Source organism: Notothenia rossii, assembly GCF_949606895.1.
Source record: "Notothenia rossii genome assembly, chromosome: 3".
NCBI lineage: Eukaryota > Metazoa > Chordata > Actinopteri > Perciformes > Nototheniidae > Notothenia > Notothenia rossii.
In genome coordinates, this window is record NC_136901.1 from 92,918,788 (window position 1) to 92,937,578 (window position 18,791).

An 18,791-nucleotide genomic window follows, 5' to 3' on the forward strand; every position below is an offset into this window, starting at 1 on the left:
TAGATGATTCTCCTCAATCAACTCATACCTCATGCATTACTCCGGTTGGTTTATGAGAATGAGCAAAGCATTCAAATAAGAATGATGTATTTTACATAGAAATCTATTTTCTTTAGACCTAGGTTGTTTTAGTTACAGTATCTATATATTTTTATTTAAATTGCACTTCCCCCATCTTGTTTTTAAAAGCCTCCAGCACTGATGTCTTAATGCCGTAATCACACAGGATATCAGCAAACCAAACTCATTTGGCAGGAAATCTCCTTAATGTTTTGCACCCAACAAATCAAATCCAATTTCCTCAGTGAATCGTCTTGTTTACAAAACCCCACCTTAAGGTATCCACCATAGAACAATGGTGCAAATCCGTAATTTATAAAATGACCAAGTAGTAGTTGGCATAAGACTTTTATACGTCAATGTCAGTTTAAATTTGAGACCCTAACAACAAGCTTTTTGCAAAGATTTCACAAAGAGCTTAAGCTGCATTCACTTGATATTCAGTAACATGGCTCGAAGCTAACGTTGGCGTTCTATGGATAAAAACACGCCTGATGAAAGCGAAGGTGAAACTCTTGATGTCATTCACCGCTCAAAATTGTCGTGAAGCGCTGCACTCAAAGTACAAATAATTTAGACTCTGACCTTGTTTACCGCTGACCTTTTGACGTGAAAACCGATCACATGACAGCTGTATGTATAGCAACGTAAGTTAGCATGTTGAACATAACCATAAAACGAAACTAACTGGCCGTTTTTACTGCAAAGCTCTGCGCCCAATTTCGCGATTAGAGCAAACCTTATATCACGTGAATACAGTTTAAGTCTGCAAACTGACATCTTTGATTACCTCGTCCCAATGCTAGCTACAATAAGCTAGATGTATAGAATAGATCTAGAGCTTTTGCAGGCGACTCTCCAGATGTTTCTTTTTGTATTTTAGCTGATTCACAAAGCTCCTGTGCGATAACGGCGTTAAGCTAACCTCAGACAACAAAGAACATCGAACACTAAACAACCCCATCGACCGCCAATCGTTCTGGATCCAATGCACGGATTCTGTTGCCTGGAGACTCGAACAGAAACAGGAAATTGTGTTGTTTTTTTTCTAACCTTTAGATTTTTGGTTTATTCTCTTCTCTACTAACATTTTGCATGCTCAACATTTGAAAGGAATGTGTTAAGTATAACTCTTTTAAGACGTGGCACGATCAGGGAGGCACCCATAGCTTCTGCCTGTGCACAAAATAGTTCAAAGACACATTTACGTAAACCAGGACTATATGAATTAACAACATGGTCGCACATCACAGACACGTAGAAAGACACACAGATATAAACACACACACACACACACACACACACACACACACACACACACACACACACACACACACACACACACACACACACACACACACACACACACACACACACGCACACGCACACACTTACCGTACACATGTAGTAGTCCTACACTGAGACAGTTATAACAAAGGCTTCTTTTTTTACATACACTTTCTTTGCGTACACATTAGTATACATATTTAAAGGTACAAGAATGGTGAGGATTTTACAAACAGATATGCAATGAGGTTTTTTTTCAATCTTTTGACAGAAAACAAACGAGACTGTGGAAATATTCTCTTTTTCTAAGCATTTTAAGTCATTATTGCGATCTAAATAATATGGCTTTGTCTAGTGAAAAGTCCTATCTGAGCTAGAAAATGAAAAATAAAAGGAAATTGTTTTTATAGAGTTTATGACAACTTCATTAGTTATTTAAACTCATGGAAAGGTGCATTTAATTGTAAATTGTCGCATAACTACCCACTGGAAAACCACCTGGCCAATTAGGAATAACCCACATGCTTATCAATACATATTTAGGTGGTTTCACTAAATAGAGATTGATTTCATTTACAGCACGTCTACTTCAAACTCTACCAGTTTTTCCACGCTTCAGTGAAATGATCTTCTTTTTTTTAGCCATGAAACCCTTTTTAGTTTAATGTTGGTCTTTGGGATGCTCCTGCAGGTTTTGCACGAACAATAAAAACCAATCGGCATGCAGGTCTTTTTATTTGGCAAAAATAAATAGTATGATCTCACCAAAATGTCTTTGGTCTCGATGTTGATGAACTTCAATCAAAGGAAGGATGTGGGGAAAGGTGAGCTCATCAAGAAAGTGAAGTAAATCATAAGCGTGGTTGCATTGAAATACATTGGCAGCACATTCAAAGTAAAGTAAATAAAAACAAACATTCCCTGGCATTTGCATTCATGTGTGAAGAAGAAAAACAATAAATAAAATAGTTTACATGAAGAGACACTCCAGTGCTTAATGAAGAACCCACTTGTAACCAATCATAGATGGGATGACAGGAAGTGACTGCAGTGGTCAATGCTTTGATTGTCTATGGGAACGCTCCACCTAAAATGATCATGACTGTATGTCATTGTTGAAAAAAAACAGCATTGACTTAAAAATATGGGATTCAAACAAGGTACAAAGACTCTTGTTTGTGTGAATGGACGATACCTCGAGCTAACGAAATGTATTTCAAAATACTTGTGATTGAAAATCCACATATTGACATGAGTTTGTGACACGTTGGAGATCTTAAATGTTGCTTTTCTAGCATGTTGGCAGTCTAATAGCTGACTTTTGTAAATCTAGTGGTTAAGAAGGACTATTCTTCAGCAAACAGTTCTTCGGAAAGCCATTGGTAACAGTGAATGATGTTTTTAAATCTCTTTGTGGGTTGTAAGGCATTAATAACCTGGTCTGGGGTTTCCAGAAGTAGTTTGAACAATATCTTCTGGAAACACCAAAACACACCAACCAGCCAACTTCAATTAATTTCATTTTCCAAAAAAGAATCCGATGCCTAGATGCTACCAACAACCTGTTTGACGCAAAATGAAACCCTCATTTACAATTCCTCTGCTAGAGGAGATGGTATGAAGGCACATGTCCTAAAAACTCAAATGCTGATTTCTTTTTCAATATAAAGACCATCACAAGGTTCATAAAAGTAGAAAACACTCACTGAAATAAACACAACATGCTCCATCTACTGGAAAACATGGTGGCAGTGCCGTGTGAAAGAGCACAGAAGCATGAGGACAGAAGTGTCCGCCGTTCCTTCTTTAAAAGGGAATACTGTTCTCCATGGGTCCCCATCGCCTGTCAACAGATCACGGCCAACCAATCAAAAATGTCTGATCTCAACAGGTGTAAAAATAGCGACAAGAAAAGGACAAAAGACGTACTAAGTCGTAAGAAATGTGCTAAGTTGAAAGTTTGTACGGCAATTTGGCAAATAAAAGAGGGAAGAATAACGCAATCGTCGAGGAGTAGAAAAGAATAAACGATTTCTAGAAAGGCAGTGTGTAGCCTCTAACAGTTTGGCAAGAAACACCCACCCCATAATCCACTTTCAACTTTCTACATGTCCCCACATCTACCCTGAAACCCTGCCTGAACACCCGAAACACTTCAGTTCAGCCACAGAAAGATCCCCACCTCCCCAGGCCAGACCGCACCCTGAATGTAGGGTTCGTTTCATTTGTTGTTGTTGATGTTTTTTACTTCTTGAACATGTCCTGGAGAGGTCCGGGCAGAAACTTGAGGACGGTGTCGAGGATGCTCTCCTCGTCCTCTTCGTCGTCGTCTCCGCAGCCTCGAGGGATCGCCTTTTTGGGGCGAGTGAGCGATCCCTCGCAGGCCTGCTCCATGGCCGCCTTCTCCTCTGCCTCCTTCTCCTCCTTCTTCTTCAGCCCGTACTGAAGAGAGAGGGTGACACGCAGGGAAAGAATAGCAAGGTGAATGAGAGGAAGACATGTGTAAAGAGATAGCATAGCAGTTAGCTTAGCCGCCGTTCTAATGAATTTGCTATCAAGAGTTCTTTCAAGTTGCAGTGCCATAAACAACCTGAATACTGTTTCATAACTGAATGTTGTTGCAATAAAAAGTAGTTGTGCTCAGAGAACATACAGCTTGTGCAAAGTTATGTAAAAACTGTTGTTCAGGAACTCATTTTACTTCCAAAGATTGTTATATGATGTATAACAAGGACACAATTAAGAAGGAAAAAGGAAAAAGGTCCCGGACTTTAATAATAATATCATTTTTGATTTCTAAGCACTTTTTCAGGTGCTCGAAGACACTTTGTCGGTACTCGGTGTACACTAAAGGCTTGAAGCATATTTTGGCATAAGTTAGACTGTACTGTATAGACCCTCCAGAAAAACGCGATTCTGCGATCGCAGAATTTACCGCATAATCAGCAAAATGACGCAGATTTTTAAAAGGCCGCATATTTATCAAAAGGCCGCATAATCCCCGCATTTTTCCACAAAGTTGAGGGAAAAAAAAGTGAACTCGTCTTGACGTGACTTCATCAGCTCGCGCATCACAGAATGTAAACAACACTGTATAGAGTGAACGTGTGGAGCTCACACGATAGAGAAAACACCAAGATGAAAATATCTAATCCATCTCATTTACCGACGAACATTTCTACTAAAGACCGGGCAAAAAGTGGGGGGAAACTATTCTGCACCCCGTGCAACTGTGTGTTGGAGCATAAGAGAACATCGACGGTGACGACCCACTTTGATTCATTCAAACATCCGAAAATGCTTTCTGCTGCTGCGGACAAGAAAGCCAAACAACTCACGTTCACGAGGCACCAACCTCCAAAACCCTTTCGAGGGCTACAAGAAACGAAGTGAGTAGCCTACAAGATTGAAGCTGGTCAGATAACGAACGAGCAAATGAAAACAGAATGAGGCGGAGAAGTGTGTGTGTGTGTGTGTGTGTGTGTGTGTGTGTGTGTGTGTGTGTGTGTGTGTGTGTGTGTGTGTGTGTGTGTGTGTGTGTGTGTGTGTGTGTGTGTGTGTGTGTGTGTGTGTGTGTGTGTGTGTGTGTGTGTGTGTGTGTGTGTGTGTGTGTGTGTGTGTGTGTGTGTGTGTGTGTGTGTGATTAAAATAGCCCAATTGCTTTTACAGTAAATAAACATTGAATGTGTGTAATTGAATAGTAAAGGGGTTTAACGTTAGTGGCAGGTTGTGAGAGAGAATAAATAAGACAGCTCAATATTTAGAAAAATTGTTATTCTTTTTCCCCGCATATTTCGCAACTTTTCCGCATATTTCGACATTTCACCGCATAAAATCACATAAAATCCCCGCATGTTTAATCGCATAATCAAGGATTTTAGCCCGCGTTTTTCTGGAGGGTCTAATAAGTCATTTCAAGGACTATTAAAAAGACTTCCCATTCCCTCTGCATCATAGGTCCCAGTCCCATAAAGGTGAAGCATTAGCTGGACCAGAGGAGTGTGTCTTACCTTGTCCCTGATGGTCTGCCGTACTTTCTCCCTCTCCGCCTCCATGCGGCTGTGCTTGGCCTTCCTCTCGTCCTCCTGCTGCCTCAGAGCCTCCTGGCGCTCCTCCTCCTTCTTCGATGCATCCGGATCTTTCTCCTCCTCCCCGCCCAGCATCTTACCCATATCTTTGGTGGCCCCTGAACACAAAACAGATGCAGATGTTGGAGGTAAACACGTGTTTCATTACTGAGTTTTCAAACTTTTGATGCTGCTCTTAGACGAGGAACACCTGCCGACCAGATTCTGACCCCCGAAGGAAAAGATAAGATTAGATAGACCTTTATTAATCCCGTGGGTCGTTTATTGGTAACATGTTTTCAATTTATTGAACATGTCAGAAACAAAACATACAACAATAATTATAATAAAAAATTCATAATAATAATTATAACAAAGAGATGCAAAAAAACAAAAGAAACGTTCAAGGTACAGAAAATAAATTCTCAAATCGTCTCTGTCATGTTCAAAAGGGGCAAGAAGAAGCTTAAAAAACTTTTCTGGTCCTCTAGCGTACATTCTTCTTGAAAATAAAAGATTAGGTCATCGTCATCAGCGTCATGTTGTAAACAAATAATTATTTTTTGTACAAAACAACCAAAAAGAAATAACTTTTAGTTCGTAGCTTAAACAGCAACAGGGTAAGAATGAAAAACAGGAAAGCACAGATTCACACAAGATTAATATAATTGAAGATACAATTAAAATGATATCAGTTAAGTTACTTTTATATATTTAAGTCATATATACTTATTAAGTAAGGGATAATGTGCTGCGACGCGGTCATTATGGGGAAAAGAACACCGACAGGCCGATCAGGAGCAGACGCGCTGCACATTATCCAGCTTATTACATGGCCACATTCTCAACAAAGTAACGATATGACTCCCAATATGAATGGAAATGCTTTTATGGATTTAGAAAATGATTTTATTGATTTAAAAAATAGTTGTATGATTTAAATTTTCATGCATCCGCTAGGAAAAATAGTCCGTTGTTACTGTTTGAACTAACGTAGCAACGGCAGGAACTGCTTCGATAGCGTTTTTGAGGAGCATTTTGATTACAGATTTAAAAACTGCTTGCTTTAAAAGTAGCACAATTCATTATGTCAAACCTTGGAGAGTATCTAGATATCCCTGCCCTAATGCCAAAGTAACCGGCAACTGAATATGTGTCGCCGTTTGATGTCTATGTCTGGACCGCTGGGTAAAAAGGAGGATTTCTGCCCGTTACTTCTCCGCTGTTTTCTTGTCGCTCTTGTCTTGTCAGTTAGAAAAGCAAACTGTATGCACTTTGCTTTTCGGCCAAACTGTATTAAGTTAAATCGAACGAACTTCTTTCTGCAGATGTGAGCGTCCTTAACAACGGTCAATAAGTCCTTGACAGCGGTCTGTCTGTTCGGTATTAACAACGTGTCACGTGTTCTGAATTGACCAATCAGAATTGAGTATTCAACTAAGCCATGTAATAAATATGTTTACATGTATGTGTGCCGGTTAAAAGTTATTGTGAAAACGGTGTATATTTTATGTAGAATGATGGCTACAGGCACAAAAGAAAAGATGTTTTGACAAAGTGCATTGATTCTTTTCTTACTTTGGATTAAGAAAGACATAAGAAACCTACTTCATATGGTTTTATGTATAGAAACACTGAACAATACACCACATGTACACAAACACCCACGTCTATCCCAGTCAACAATGAAAAGCGTGTGTGTAAGCAGTTCTGAGGATTATGTGGAGACGGGTTTTCTAAAGATTCTCGAGGCGTCTTGGAAATCAAAACGGAAAGAGAAGAAGAGCCAGCTGGTAAAACTTCAAAGACCCACTGAGACAGAGGAAGAGACGTTCTTCCATCTGGTGTCGGCCATCTGTCACAGATACCTGAAGTATTATTCAAAGATTAACATACGTGGTATCGTGTCGTGTGACGGCAATTTGGATTTGGAGATAAATCTGAATTGTTGTATGTCATTTAACAGGAAGTAGTCTTGTTAGATGAAATGCTATTTTCTACACGTAGACGAGATGTTTTCTTGGACAAGTGTTGAAATAGTAAGTAAATTCATTGACCAAGATCCAAAGCCAAACAATTTCTGAAGGCTATTTTTAAAAACCTTTTCCTAAACTGTAAATTGAAACTCTATGGAAGAGGATAAGGACCATTTTGTCATATGACGTTTTCTTTTTAGATCTGACCAAAAATGATTTTGCTTTTTACTTATTCGATTAAAGTCAGATACGTCAAATAAAAAAATGTTGCCTTGGAGTCTGGGGGAAAAAAACACTATTTTTTGGCATATTTTTTATAAGTTGGCTAACCCAAAAGAAAAAATGAAAGGTGAATTGATGATAAAAAAAAATCAAGTTGCCATTGACCTCTCGGTCCATTTCCGTGTTGAAAAAAAGGAACATTTGGAAAAAGTTAAAATGCTTCTTTAGAAACTTCAATAACTTTTTTCTTTGACTTTTCTTTCTTTTACACCAGTTAAAATTATCTGTTGTTACCTTTGTCTAAAAATATATAACATATTACCATGTGCACAGATAAAGAACTGAAACAATCCGTAGAGATGTTTGACTAGATGTTTGGTTTAATGCCTTGCTCAAAGGCTCCTCAGTGTTACCTGCACTCTCCCCGCCTCACCTCTCTATCAGTGACAGAAGCAGCTTTTAGACGTGAAAGCGACTCCCTCAGGCTTATCGATATTTCTGCGGTTACCTCCGTCTGATCGATAGTAAATACAGGACCACCTGAGCGAGTATGAATTATGGATCCTCCAGCAGAGAGAAAGCTTCATCTGGATATTGATCCTGCTCTCAGGCGCTGATGGGGAAGGCAAGGCTGTCACACTGCTTTCTGAAACCATCTGGCGTCTTTCTTTAGCCAGAATAAAGACCAAATGTGTAGCAGATCCCTCCGAAAGACGGTCGTACACTTTGAGTTTATTGAAAACTCCAAAAAGCAACGTAAGAGCTACACAAAGACACAAAACTACAAATACATCTAAGCTACGTCCATATTAGCATCACCTTAGCAAACCAATAAACAAGTGAAGTTCAAATAGTTAGCAAAGTTATAAAACAGTATATAAATTAATTATGACACAACCCACATGCTTATATTAGTTAACACTAACCTTGTGCCTCTTGCTAATACTTAAATGTAAACTTTATGTTTTGATATCGCCGTATTTAAATGTTGATATCTCCGTTAATATCTTTACTTTATCTCCGTTCTTTTTTTTTCCTCAAGTTTTTTTTCTTTGGGAACAGTATCTTCCTGTTAATAGCGCAAAGTCGCCTCCAGCATGTCTAAATAAAACAGGAAGTTAAAGGTGGGGTAGGTAAGTTTGAGAAACCGGCTCGAGATACACTTTCTGTTATATTCCATGGAATGCTCTTAACATCCCGATAGCAATGAATATCTGAAGTGCTTTGACAACAAATCCATAAAAGAATATAATCTGTGGAAGCCGTGGTACTGTAAAAAGCACGACCAATCATCTGAGCCGGCCCGGCTAAAATAACTTGATGGCCTACCTGCCTGTCAGCCTTCCATCTGTGCACAAACTGATCTCGTGCCCTCATTGGTCATGTGTGCGTTCGTGTGTGTTGGAGGAGGGGCTCTGTGAGGAAGTGGCAGGTTTCTTCCGGCTGTGTATTTTCATATAGAGAGGCAAAGTCCCTCCCCTTCCGGTGGACCACCATGGGACCTTATTTCGAAAAAATTATGTATTGACGTCAATGGAGAGAGAAAGATTATCTTTCAATCCCGTTTGAATTGTGCCACGAATTACACATATGATGTTTTTCAATTTAAAAGATAATTTTGCAAGTCAAAAAAAAAAAAGTGTCTTAAAACTGTGAAGTAACACATTTTTTTGTGCGAAACACTGAATGAGCTACATCTCCGGTCTCGCAGAACAACACGCATCACCAAGATGGCCGTCACTACTGTCTTGTCAACAAAAGGATTGACTACCCTCACTATCACCACCTTGAAACACGTCCTGAAGAATGTCATGCAAAGCTGCCTGCCTGCCTGCCTTCGATTCTCTCTGAACTGCCTGGCCTTTTTAATGCCAACCATTTGTGCAGATAGCATGAAGTAGAAAAGATTGCGGATGCTAATGTAGCTAGCGTTAGCGTTAGCATGTCTCCCTCTTAAATGGTGTATTATAGAATGATCACACCGGTGACAGTACTCTTCAAAGGGTTCACAAAATATGACTACTACTCTTACTGTTTAACATTTTGGGTTACTTAATGTTACTTCATGTTAAGGCTAATAAAAATGACAAGGCTGTAATGCTAACTAACGTGCTCGCTACTATCTAGGTAGCTAACTTGATCCAGCCGCTCCTGGTCCATTCATCAGACGGGAAGCGAAATAACGAGCAAGACCCATTGCTGGTATGATAGCAACCTGGTACTAAGCACACAGGCATCTTGTTAAAGTTATCTTATCTGATCTTAGCTATCTCTTAGTGGAGGAAAACAGTTATGACATCACTTGCGCGACTCTGGGATTTGTAGTCTTTCTAGTTGCGTATTTTTCATAGTCTTATATTTCAACAGTTTTACGACAAACTGTGACTTTTTGACATGGAAATTATTTTTTAAGATTGACAAACATCATATGTGTAATTCATGGCACAATTCAAACGGGATCGAAAGATATTTTTTCAAACGGGATCGAAAGAAACGTTTTCAAATGGGAATCGAAAGATAAGTCTTCTCTCTCCTTTGACTTCAATACATTATTTTAAGTAGATGGGCGTTACTTCCCCACTCTATTCTAGCGCACTCAAGTTGGTTTCTCCAAAATTACCTACCCCACCTTTAAGCTAAATTACGCTTAAGACATGTATACAATTGCAATGAAAGTAACAAAAACAATGCCATCTCCTTTTCAGGTTCAGAGAACACAAATTGGGTTATTTACTAAAATATCTGTCCACACTGAGGAGATTATTTAGGGAGTGGAACAACCAGAACAATGGAGGGCTGTGTGCTTTTCTGCAGTGTAACCTAAAGATAAGGATATATATAAGGTAAGATATTAAACCAGGATTGACACTAGAGATAAGATAAAATACAATACAAATCAAAATAATAATAAAAAAAGAAGGTGATAAAGTAACTGTTGAAACAGATCAGTATCAACACTGACTGCAGTTTGGATGTTCTGGTTATAAATGATGACTCAAATATACTTTTTAAAGTCCAATAAACATTTATGGTCCAGTCATCGCTATTGATTACCGACCCTATCAACCCCCACACATACTGTATATTTTGATCATTTAATGCTAGATCTTATAATATCAAAGTTGTTCATTTAAAATTGTAAACTAGGCTTAGGTTTAGGGTTAGGTTTAGGGTTAGGTTTAGGGTTAGGTTCAGGGTTAGGTTTAGGGTTAGGTTAGGTTTAGATCGGTTTAGTCCATTATCTACATTAACTGCGGTTTGGTGGTTCTGGTTAGAAATCACAGGGTTAGGGTTAGGGACTAAAATGTACTTTTTAAAGTCCAATAAAAATGTATGGTCAAGTCATTGCTATTGATTACCGACCCTTTCAACCCCCACACATACAGGACTGTCTCAGAAAATTAGAATATTGTGATAAAGTTCTTTATTTTCTGTAATGCAATTAAAAAAACAAAAATGTCATACATTCTGGATTCATTACAAATCAACTGAAATATTGCAAGCCTTTTATTATTTTAATATTGCTGATTATGGCATACAGCTTAAGAAAACTCAAAAATCCTATCTCAAAAAATTAGAATAGTTCCTCAGACCAAGTAAAAAAAAAAGATTTATAACAGCAAAACACAATCAAACATTTGAAAATGTCCATTAATGCACTCAGTACTTGGTTGGGAATCCTTTTGCACGGATTACTGCATCAATGCGGCGTGGCATGGAGGCAATCAGCCTGTGGCATTGCTGAGGTGTTATGGATGCCCAGGATGCTTCAATAGCGGCCTTTAGCTCATTAGCATTGTTGGGTCTGGTGTCTTTCAGCTTCTTCTTCACAATACCCCACATATTCTCTATGGGGTTCAGGTCAGGGGAATTTGCAGGCCAATCGAGGACAGTAATGCCATGGTCAGTACACCAGTTACTGGTGGTTTTGGCACTGTGGGCAGGTGCCAGATCATGCTGGAAAATGAATTCCTCATCTCCATAGAGCTTTTCAGCAGACGGAAGCATGTAGTGCTCTAAAATCTCTTGGTACACAGCTGCATTTACTCTGGGCTTGATGAAACACAGTGGACCAACACCAGCAGCTGACATGGCTCCCCAAACCATCGCTGACTGTGGGAACTTCACACTGGATTTCAAGCAACTTGGATTTTGCTCCTCTCCAGCCTTTCTCCAGACTCTGGCGCCTTGACTTCCAAATGAAATACAAAACTTGCTTTTGTCTGAAAAGAGGACTTTGGACCACTGTGCAACTGTCCAGTGCTTCTTTTCCTTAGCCCAAGTCAGACGCCTCTTCCGTTGTCTTGAGTTCAGAAGTGGCTTGACCATGGGAATACGGCTATTGTAGCCCATTTCCCGGACACGTCTGTGAACAGTGACTTTTGATACCTGGACTCCAGCTTCAGTCCACTGTCTTTGAAGCTCCCCCAAATTCTGGAAGCGACTCTTCTTCACAATGCTGTTAAGGCTGCGGTCATCTCTCTTGGTTGTGCAGCGTTTCCTGCCACATTTCCCCCTTCCAACAGACTTTTTGTGGATGTGCTTTGAAACTGCACTCTGTGAACAGCTTGCTCTTTGACACATTTCTTTTTGTGTCTTACCCTCCTGATGGAGGGTGTCAATGACGGTCCTCTGGACAGCAGTCAGATCAGCAGTCTTCCCCATACTTGTGATTTAGTTTACTGAACCAAGCTGAGTGTTTTTCAAGGCTCAGGAAACCCTTGCAGGTGTTTCGAGTTAATTAGACGATTCAAGTGATTCGTTGAACACCCTACTAGTATACTTTTTCATGATATTCTAATATTTAGAGATAGGATATTTGAGTTTTCTTAAGCTGTATGCCATAATCAGCAATATTAAAATAATAAAAGGCTTGCAATATTTCAGTTGATTTGTAATGAATCCAGAATGTATGACATTTTTGTTTTTTTAATTGCATTACAGAAAATAAAGAACTTTATCACAATATTCAAATTTTCTGAGACAGTCCTGTATATGTTTTGGTCATTTAATGTCAATTTGCAATAAAACATATAACTGAAGCCTTGTTATCTGGATCAAATCTTAAAATAAAAACTACAAAATTGCTTTTTCTCAGGTGCCAAAGGTAATTTTCTATATTTCAATCAGGATGCAATCCTTAACAAGATCATGGTCTTATCCCAAATATTATATGGAATTTTTGAAAAGAAAACTTAACCTACTATTGTTTGATTTACTGACTTGTAACGATTGTAAAGATCTTATAATATCAAAGTTGTTCATTTGCAATTGTATGCTATAGGGCTAGGGTTACAGTTAGTTCTGGTTTGAGAACATGACTCAAATGTACTTTTTAAAGACATGTATAGTCCAGTCATCGCCATTGAATATCAACCCTATGAACCCCCACACATATATTTTGGTCATTTAACGTTATTTTGCAATATAAAACACTGAAGTCCCGCCTCTTTAAGCCCATTGGAGCCAAAAGAACATTTCTGAAGGAGTAATTTACTCAGAAGGAATGTATTTTTAAGGACTGCGTTGCTCCCTCTCGGATTTGTGAAGCGACAGTGGAGGTGTTGGGGGTGAGAGACTCAAACTGAGTTCCTAATTGCCCTACAGCGCTGTGTGGTGGCAGCAAACCTGAAGATGACAAATTAGTACTCAGCGGGGGGGAAGAAGCGCTCCCTGTTAAGGTCAGGCCGTCAGCTGCGTGCGATTCATTACAAACGCACAACATATGTACTGGGAATATTTGTGTGTGTGTGTGTGTGTGTGTGTGTGTGTGTGTGTGTGTGTGTGTGTGTGTGTGTGTGTGTGTGTGTGTGTGTGTGTGTGTGTGTGTGTGTGTGTGTGTGTGTGTGTGTGTGTGTGTGTGTGTGTGTGTGTGTGTGTGTGTGTGTGTGTGTGTGTGTGTGTGTGTGTGTGTGTGTGTGTGGGGGGGGGGGTGGGGGGGGGTGGGTGTGTGTGTGTAAACTTCTGAAGAGCAATATTTATGAGCATAGTTAGTTTGTTAAAGGTGCTTTGTTGCTCATGCAAACAACGGATTAACACAGCTGTTATGCTCTCTGATAAATCCTATTCCAATTACCTGTATCTCGACTCTCCTTGCACTATTTTAACTGTTTTATTGTGTTGCTCTGTTGGAGAAGCCTGTGACCTCAGATTTTCATTGATATATCTACACTCTGAACACATGACAATAAAAGCCTAGAATCTTGAATCAGTCTTGAAAAGCTTTGAATCTCATGAGGTGCGTTCACACCGCAGTACTTTTCCCACTTTAGTTCCGATATAGTTCCGAAATGTCGCGTTCACACCAAAAATATCCAGGAAAAAAATTTGTTCATGAGAACCTTTTCACCCCTTTTCCGTCCCTGCCAGAGAGCAGGTACTTTCGTGGGAGAAAAAGGTTCCTGTGTCTGATTGGCTGGGCGGATTGCAAACCACGCTCCGTAAAACTCCCAAAAGGTTTTGTGAAGCCGCCATTTTATTATCCTCACATTAGCATTATTAGCATTAGCATTAGCCCAGCGCAGAAACGCAGAGAGACTAACTTATGGCAACACAAAATAAAACATGGGAGCGGTGGAGATGAGGAGGTGTCGGCGTTCTGGCGATTTACTCTGAAGGCTTCAGTAGGAGCTGCTGGGAGTCCCATCAGCTTCTACTGAAGCCAGTCCCCAACTCCGGGGACTTCCGGCCGGGGACTCCGGGTGGCAGTATACGCCGTGAAGTTTTTTGCGGCCTGCCAGTAAACCCAAAGCAGAAGAAGAAGAAGTGACGTCAGCGGCTTCATTTGCCTAATCCACAGTCAGGGACTTATTCCGGTGTGAACGCGATCTGTACTTAGTTCATCAGAACTAAAGAGTTCTCATGAACTAAGTTCTCATGAACCTTTCTGGGAAAAGTACTGGGGTGTGAAAGCGCCTATGGATGCACAATTGATGTACAAACACAAGATAGAGAAGAAACAATAGAATTACTAACGTGACCCAAAGGTAATTTAAGTGAATGACACGTGTACCTAGATTGTCAATATATTCAGTCAGTTTTTTGTGTTGGGGAATCCATCGTGTGTGTTCATCATCGTAGTTAAGGTTAATAAGATGTTAGGATTTAGTCATATGTTGAAGCTTTCATTCCTCTTGCAAGAATTCAATTACAAACTAAACTTAAACAATGCAGGATAGGATCAGCCTGATCCAGATTACGATTTTTCAAGATGAATAGATCCTGAATATCAGTGCTTTAATCCTACCGATCGCCATCTAGCGGACGTGAAAAATAATACAAGACAAGAGACCACATTGCAGAGACATCTATAATGTCTAATTATATATTTGTATTTGAAAGGTGATGACAGATGATGGACTTTTTTTTTGTTGAAGATATTTTTACTTTAATCTAAATTACATTTGTGATTGACAATCTTTGCTGTGATACTTTTATGAGCATAAACATTTATGTCATCAACATTTGGTTAAAAACAAAATAGGCCACCACAAACGTGACCAAAAAATGAAAAATAAAATGTATTTCCCATGAAGGCTAAAAATTGTGTATTATTTCAGTTAACACATTTTGCCATCTTATTTAAATTGAAACCTATTTTAAAATAAATTGTACAGTTCATTTTGCTCTGGTAATCCACTGGAAATCCACCCCTCTGGTGGGATCAGGATAATCCAGTTTTTTGGGATCAAACTGATCCCAATCCTGTGTTGTCGGTTTGAACTACCCATTTTAAAGATTTGATCCAGATTAAAGCTTGGATTGGATTTCCTGATCTGATCGGATATCAAAGTGATCCTAATCCTGTTTTTTGGTTTTGAACTCCCCAAAATCCAAATCTGATTTGATCAGATAGGGATTAAAAGTTTTGAGCTCCTGGGCCCAGGGCACCAGGAATATTGGTACAGAATTTTAGGACTATTCTAGAGGTGCACTGTCAGCAAAAGAAAGATCGATGTGTGGTCTGCCAGTTCAGATCTTAAGGACCCTTTTATACTAAAAATGGAAAAAATACAGTAGATCCACCGTTTGATCCACATGTTCAGTTTTAGTTTGAACCAAACGAATAGGTTGGACAATGGACGGACGTCTACACTAAACAAGCTTGGTCTGATGAAAAAAGGTCGTCTCTTGTCTGGATTCAAAGGAGAGTACACTGACTATACACTTAATAAAGAGTCAGTTGGAGAAAACTTAAGTCGTCAATGCAGAGCTACTTTACAAGATGAAATCAAAATGGAAACAATGGTATGGACCTCTCGGTGTGACAAGGCCTTGGTCAAGATAAGCATGCCTACACCAACACTGAAGCACATGAGCACATACTAGAGTTTAACAAGGCAGAAATACAATCTGAGCTGACAGAAAATGCTCCGTTTTAGTTTGAACACACAGTTAAGCTCACACACACTGTTTGATGAACATAAAGATTCTGCTGAATTAAAACCAGAACAAATGAACCACAGAAAGAGAAAAACATCAACCTGAGGAGAAAAAGCTGAAGATAGCAAATGAAAAGGAAAGTAATTATCACTCCTCTCTCTAGAGAGCGTTTTGTCTTCACCCCTCACATGTCCAATCATCCTTCCTTCACTTGTGTCCTTTAACACTCCTTTCCTCTAACCTTCTGTATTCCTTTTCAATGTTAAAATGATATTTCAAGACTCCTCTAGACTCAGACACTTGCTTTATATTTGTATTTGGGTTGGTTGTATAGTTTCTTGATATAATCAAAGTTCAGCTTCTAAAATGTCCTTGGTTCTTCAGTGGGTCCCTGAAGGAAGGATATTGAATCTGTTGCATCTGGTTTACTTTGCTTTTGCTTTACCGATGATGAGGTTTTATTCAGATGTACTGTAACTATTTGACTTATTAAGTGGCTTTAGGGAAGGTCATTTTGATCTGGGTGTAAAATAAAATCAACAATGCAATTTTCCGATAGATTAAGCGATTAATTAAACAATGATATACTGGTTTATATCTATATTTGTGTTCCTTTCAAATTTAAATCCTTTCTAGTGTTGGACTCTGTTAGGAAAATCCTGAATGTCCTCTTCCAACATGAGAGTAACATGCTAACAAAGGTATCAACTGTAGCTGTGAACATGACAGGATGTGTGATTACCTAGAAGAGCATCAGGACTGTTTGAGGCATATGATAGCTATGTGATTAACATGATGATTCAGCCTCTATGGAGAGAGACATATGACAAGCATGATCATTTCTGACGTGGAGCTAATCTGAAGTAAACATTGAATACTGCTTTCTATTCCTCCATCTTGGGACTGTGGAACTCCCTCTCTTGGATATCAGCATGTGAAGGACACTGTTCAGGAACTAGTTGAAGCTCTGTATGTGATGACTACTTCCATTCTGGAGAGGATCACAGATACATGGATCCTGAGATTCAAGCTCAAGCCGGAGACCAGGGAGAGTTTTCTAACAACCTCTGTCACCACACAGCCATCACGTTAACATCCCTGCAGTTAAGACTTGTGTATCCTTCCTCTTTTCTCTCCTTTGCTTCCTATTCCTCACCCTTCATCACCTCCTCCTCCTCCCCCTCAGTCCATTAGAGGCCAGCTCACAGATTTACACCGCGGACAAAAGTGGGCAATTCAGGGCAAGTGCTCCAACGGCCCGATCCTCTTATTGTGCATTCAGACGCTCATTACTTCACTCACTCTCTCCATGGGTCATGTCTTTATGCCACAGGGGGATTCACACACAAAGGATCCACATTTAGAGATCCATCAGTGGCATGATGGTTAGCGCCCAATGGAGAAATCTGACTCAAACTAGATTTAGAAGCAAAAACAGAAACTGTGTTGAACTTTCAAAAAAATAAATAAAATGTACCTAATCTATATTAATAATAATAATACATGTGATGTTTATAGTGCTTTCCTAATGCTCAAAGACTCTTAAAGTGATTATTTAATAACATTCATCTATTAGAGGTTGGTTTATTCAAAATATTGTCTTACTTTCTTCCATTGGCAAATATAAACTATTCTGTAAAGTAAGCACAACGAAATAGATAGATTTGAAAATGGATGGAAGGTGTGTTCAGAGCAAGGCCCCAGGAAGTGCGCCGGACTCTGAGGAAAATATTCGTTGTGGCCAAACGGCGGTACTACACTTCCGTGTCAGTCGCTGGGCCCGGACAGACTTTTCCCATTTACTAACATGGGGAAAGGGACGTCTGTAAATCGTTGGATAATTTTTTGAAACTACCCAGTATGAACGTTTGTGTAGCCCTTATTAAAAACATTCAGTCCTCAAGTTGTAAAATGTGCTAATAACGTTATTCTGAGAGTTATTTCCCTCGGCATTATGAACGTGCATCTAACCCACGGGACCGCGCCGCCCGGCACGTTCATGTTACGTGTTCAGTACTACATGAGTTTTACCTTTACCCATGGATGCACAATAAGAACGGATTATATGAATACTTTCGTGACGTTTCGCTCTCTCAAAAGTTGGGCCATTTTGTCTTCATGCGCCAATGAGCAGCTCTCATAGGAATGAACGAGCCCCGCCTCCCACGCTGTATCCAGTTCTTATTCTACACCCATGGTTCAGAGGCTTTAAAGAGGCCCTATTATTATTTGTAAAGGTTTTCCCTTTCCTGTAGTTTATATATAGGTTTTAGTGCATGTATGTAAATGGTGTGCAAAGGCTAAAATCTGTGTTTGCACTAGAGCGAGTTTCTCATTTACTGATATGAACATGAGCAGGATAGGTCCTCTTTAGTTAAAAATAGAAAGTGTAAAAAAAAAACTAATAAGCAAAAATCAAGGATTCAAAGTTCTTCCTTTCATTTTCTATTTGCTCGGAAAGGCTTTGTGTTATAAATAAAAGCTCCAGAGAAAACGATTGTTAGTGAACCCTGAGTAAGGACAAGATGACAAGCATTAAATAGCATAAAATAGAAATAAATAAAGTTATGTGAACCTCTAAATTGTAATTAAGAAACTAAATGGAATTTGCAACTTTCTTTGTTTTGCTTGATGTCATTTTTGGGCGGAGGGAATCTCGAGAGCTAATGTGACAGAAAAGGATTCATCAAATTCATTAAATTATGCCGCAGTGACATTTGCAGCCAGAAAGACTTCCAGAACAGTCTCCATGTTAAGATGGTAGTGTCAACATTAGCAGGTGGATCATAAAAGGTCA

At 39.3% G+C, this 18,791-nt stretch overlaps 1 protein-coding gene across 1 annotated transcript in view; it reads right to left on the reverse strand.

Moving 5' to 3' along the window:
- Positions 1–1,073: 1,073 nt before the first annotated feature.
- Positions 1,074–18,791, reverse strand: part of cplx2b (complexin 2b) — a 69,710-nt gene continuing 51,992 nt past the window's right edge. Inside the window, exons 3-4 of the mRNA XM_079671060.1 lie at positions 5,358–5,533; positions 1,074–3,789 (exon numbers count right to left, since the gene is read on the reverse strand). Coding sequence (XP_079527186.1) covers positions 3,592–3,789; positions 5,358–5,533 — 374 coding nt within the window. The 3' untranslated portion in view covers positions 1,074–3,591. The remainder of the gene's footprint in view (positions 3,790–5,357; positions 5,534–18,791) is intronic.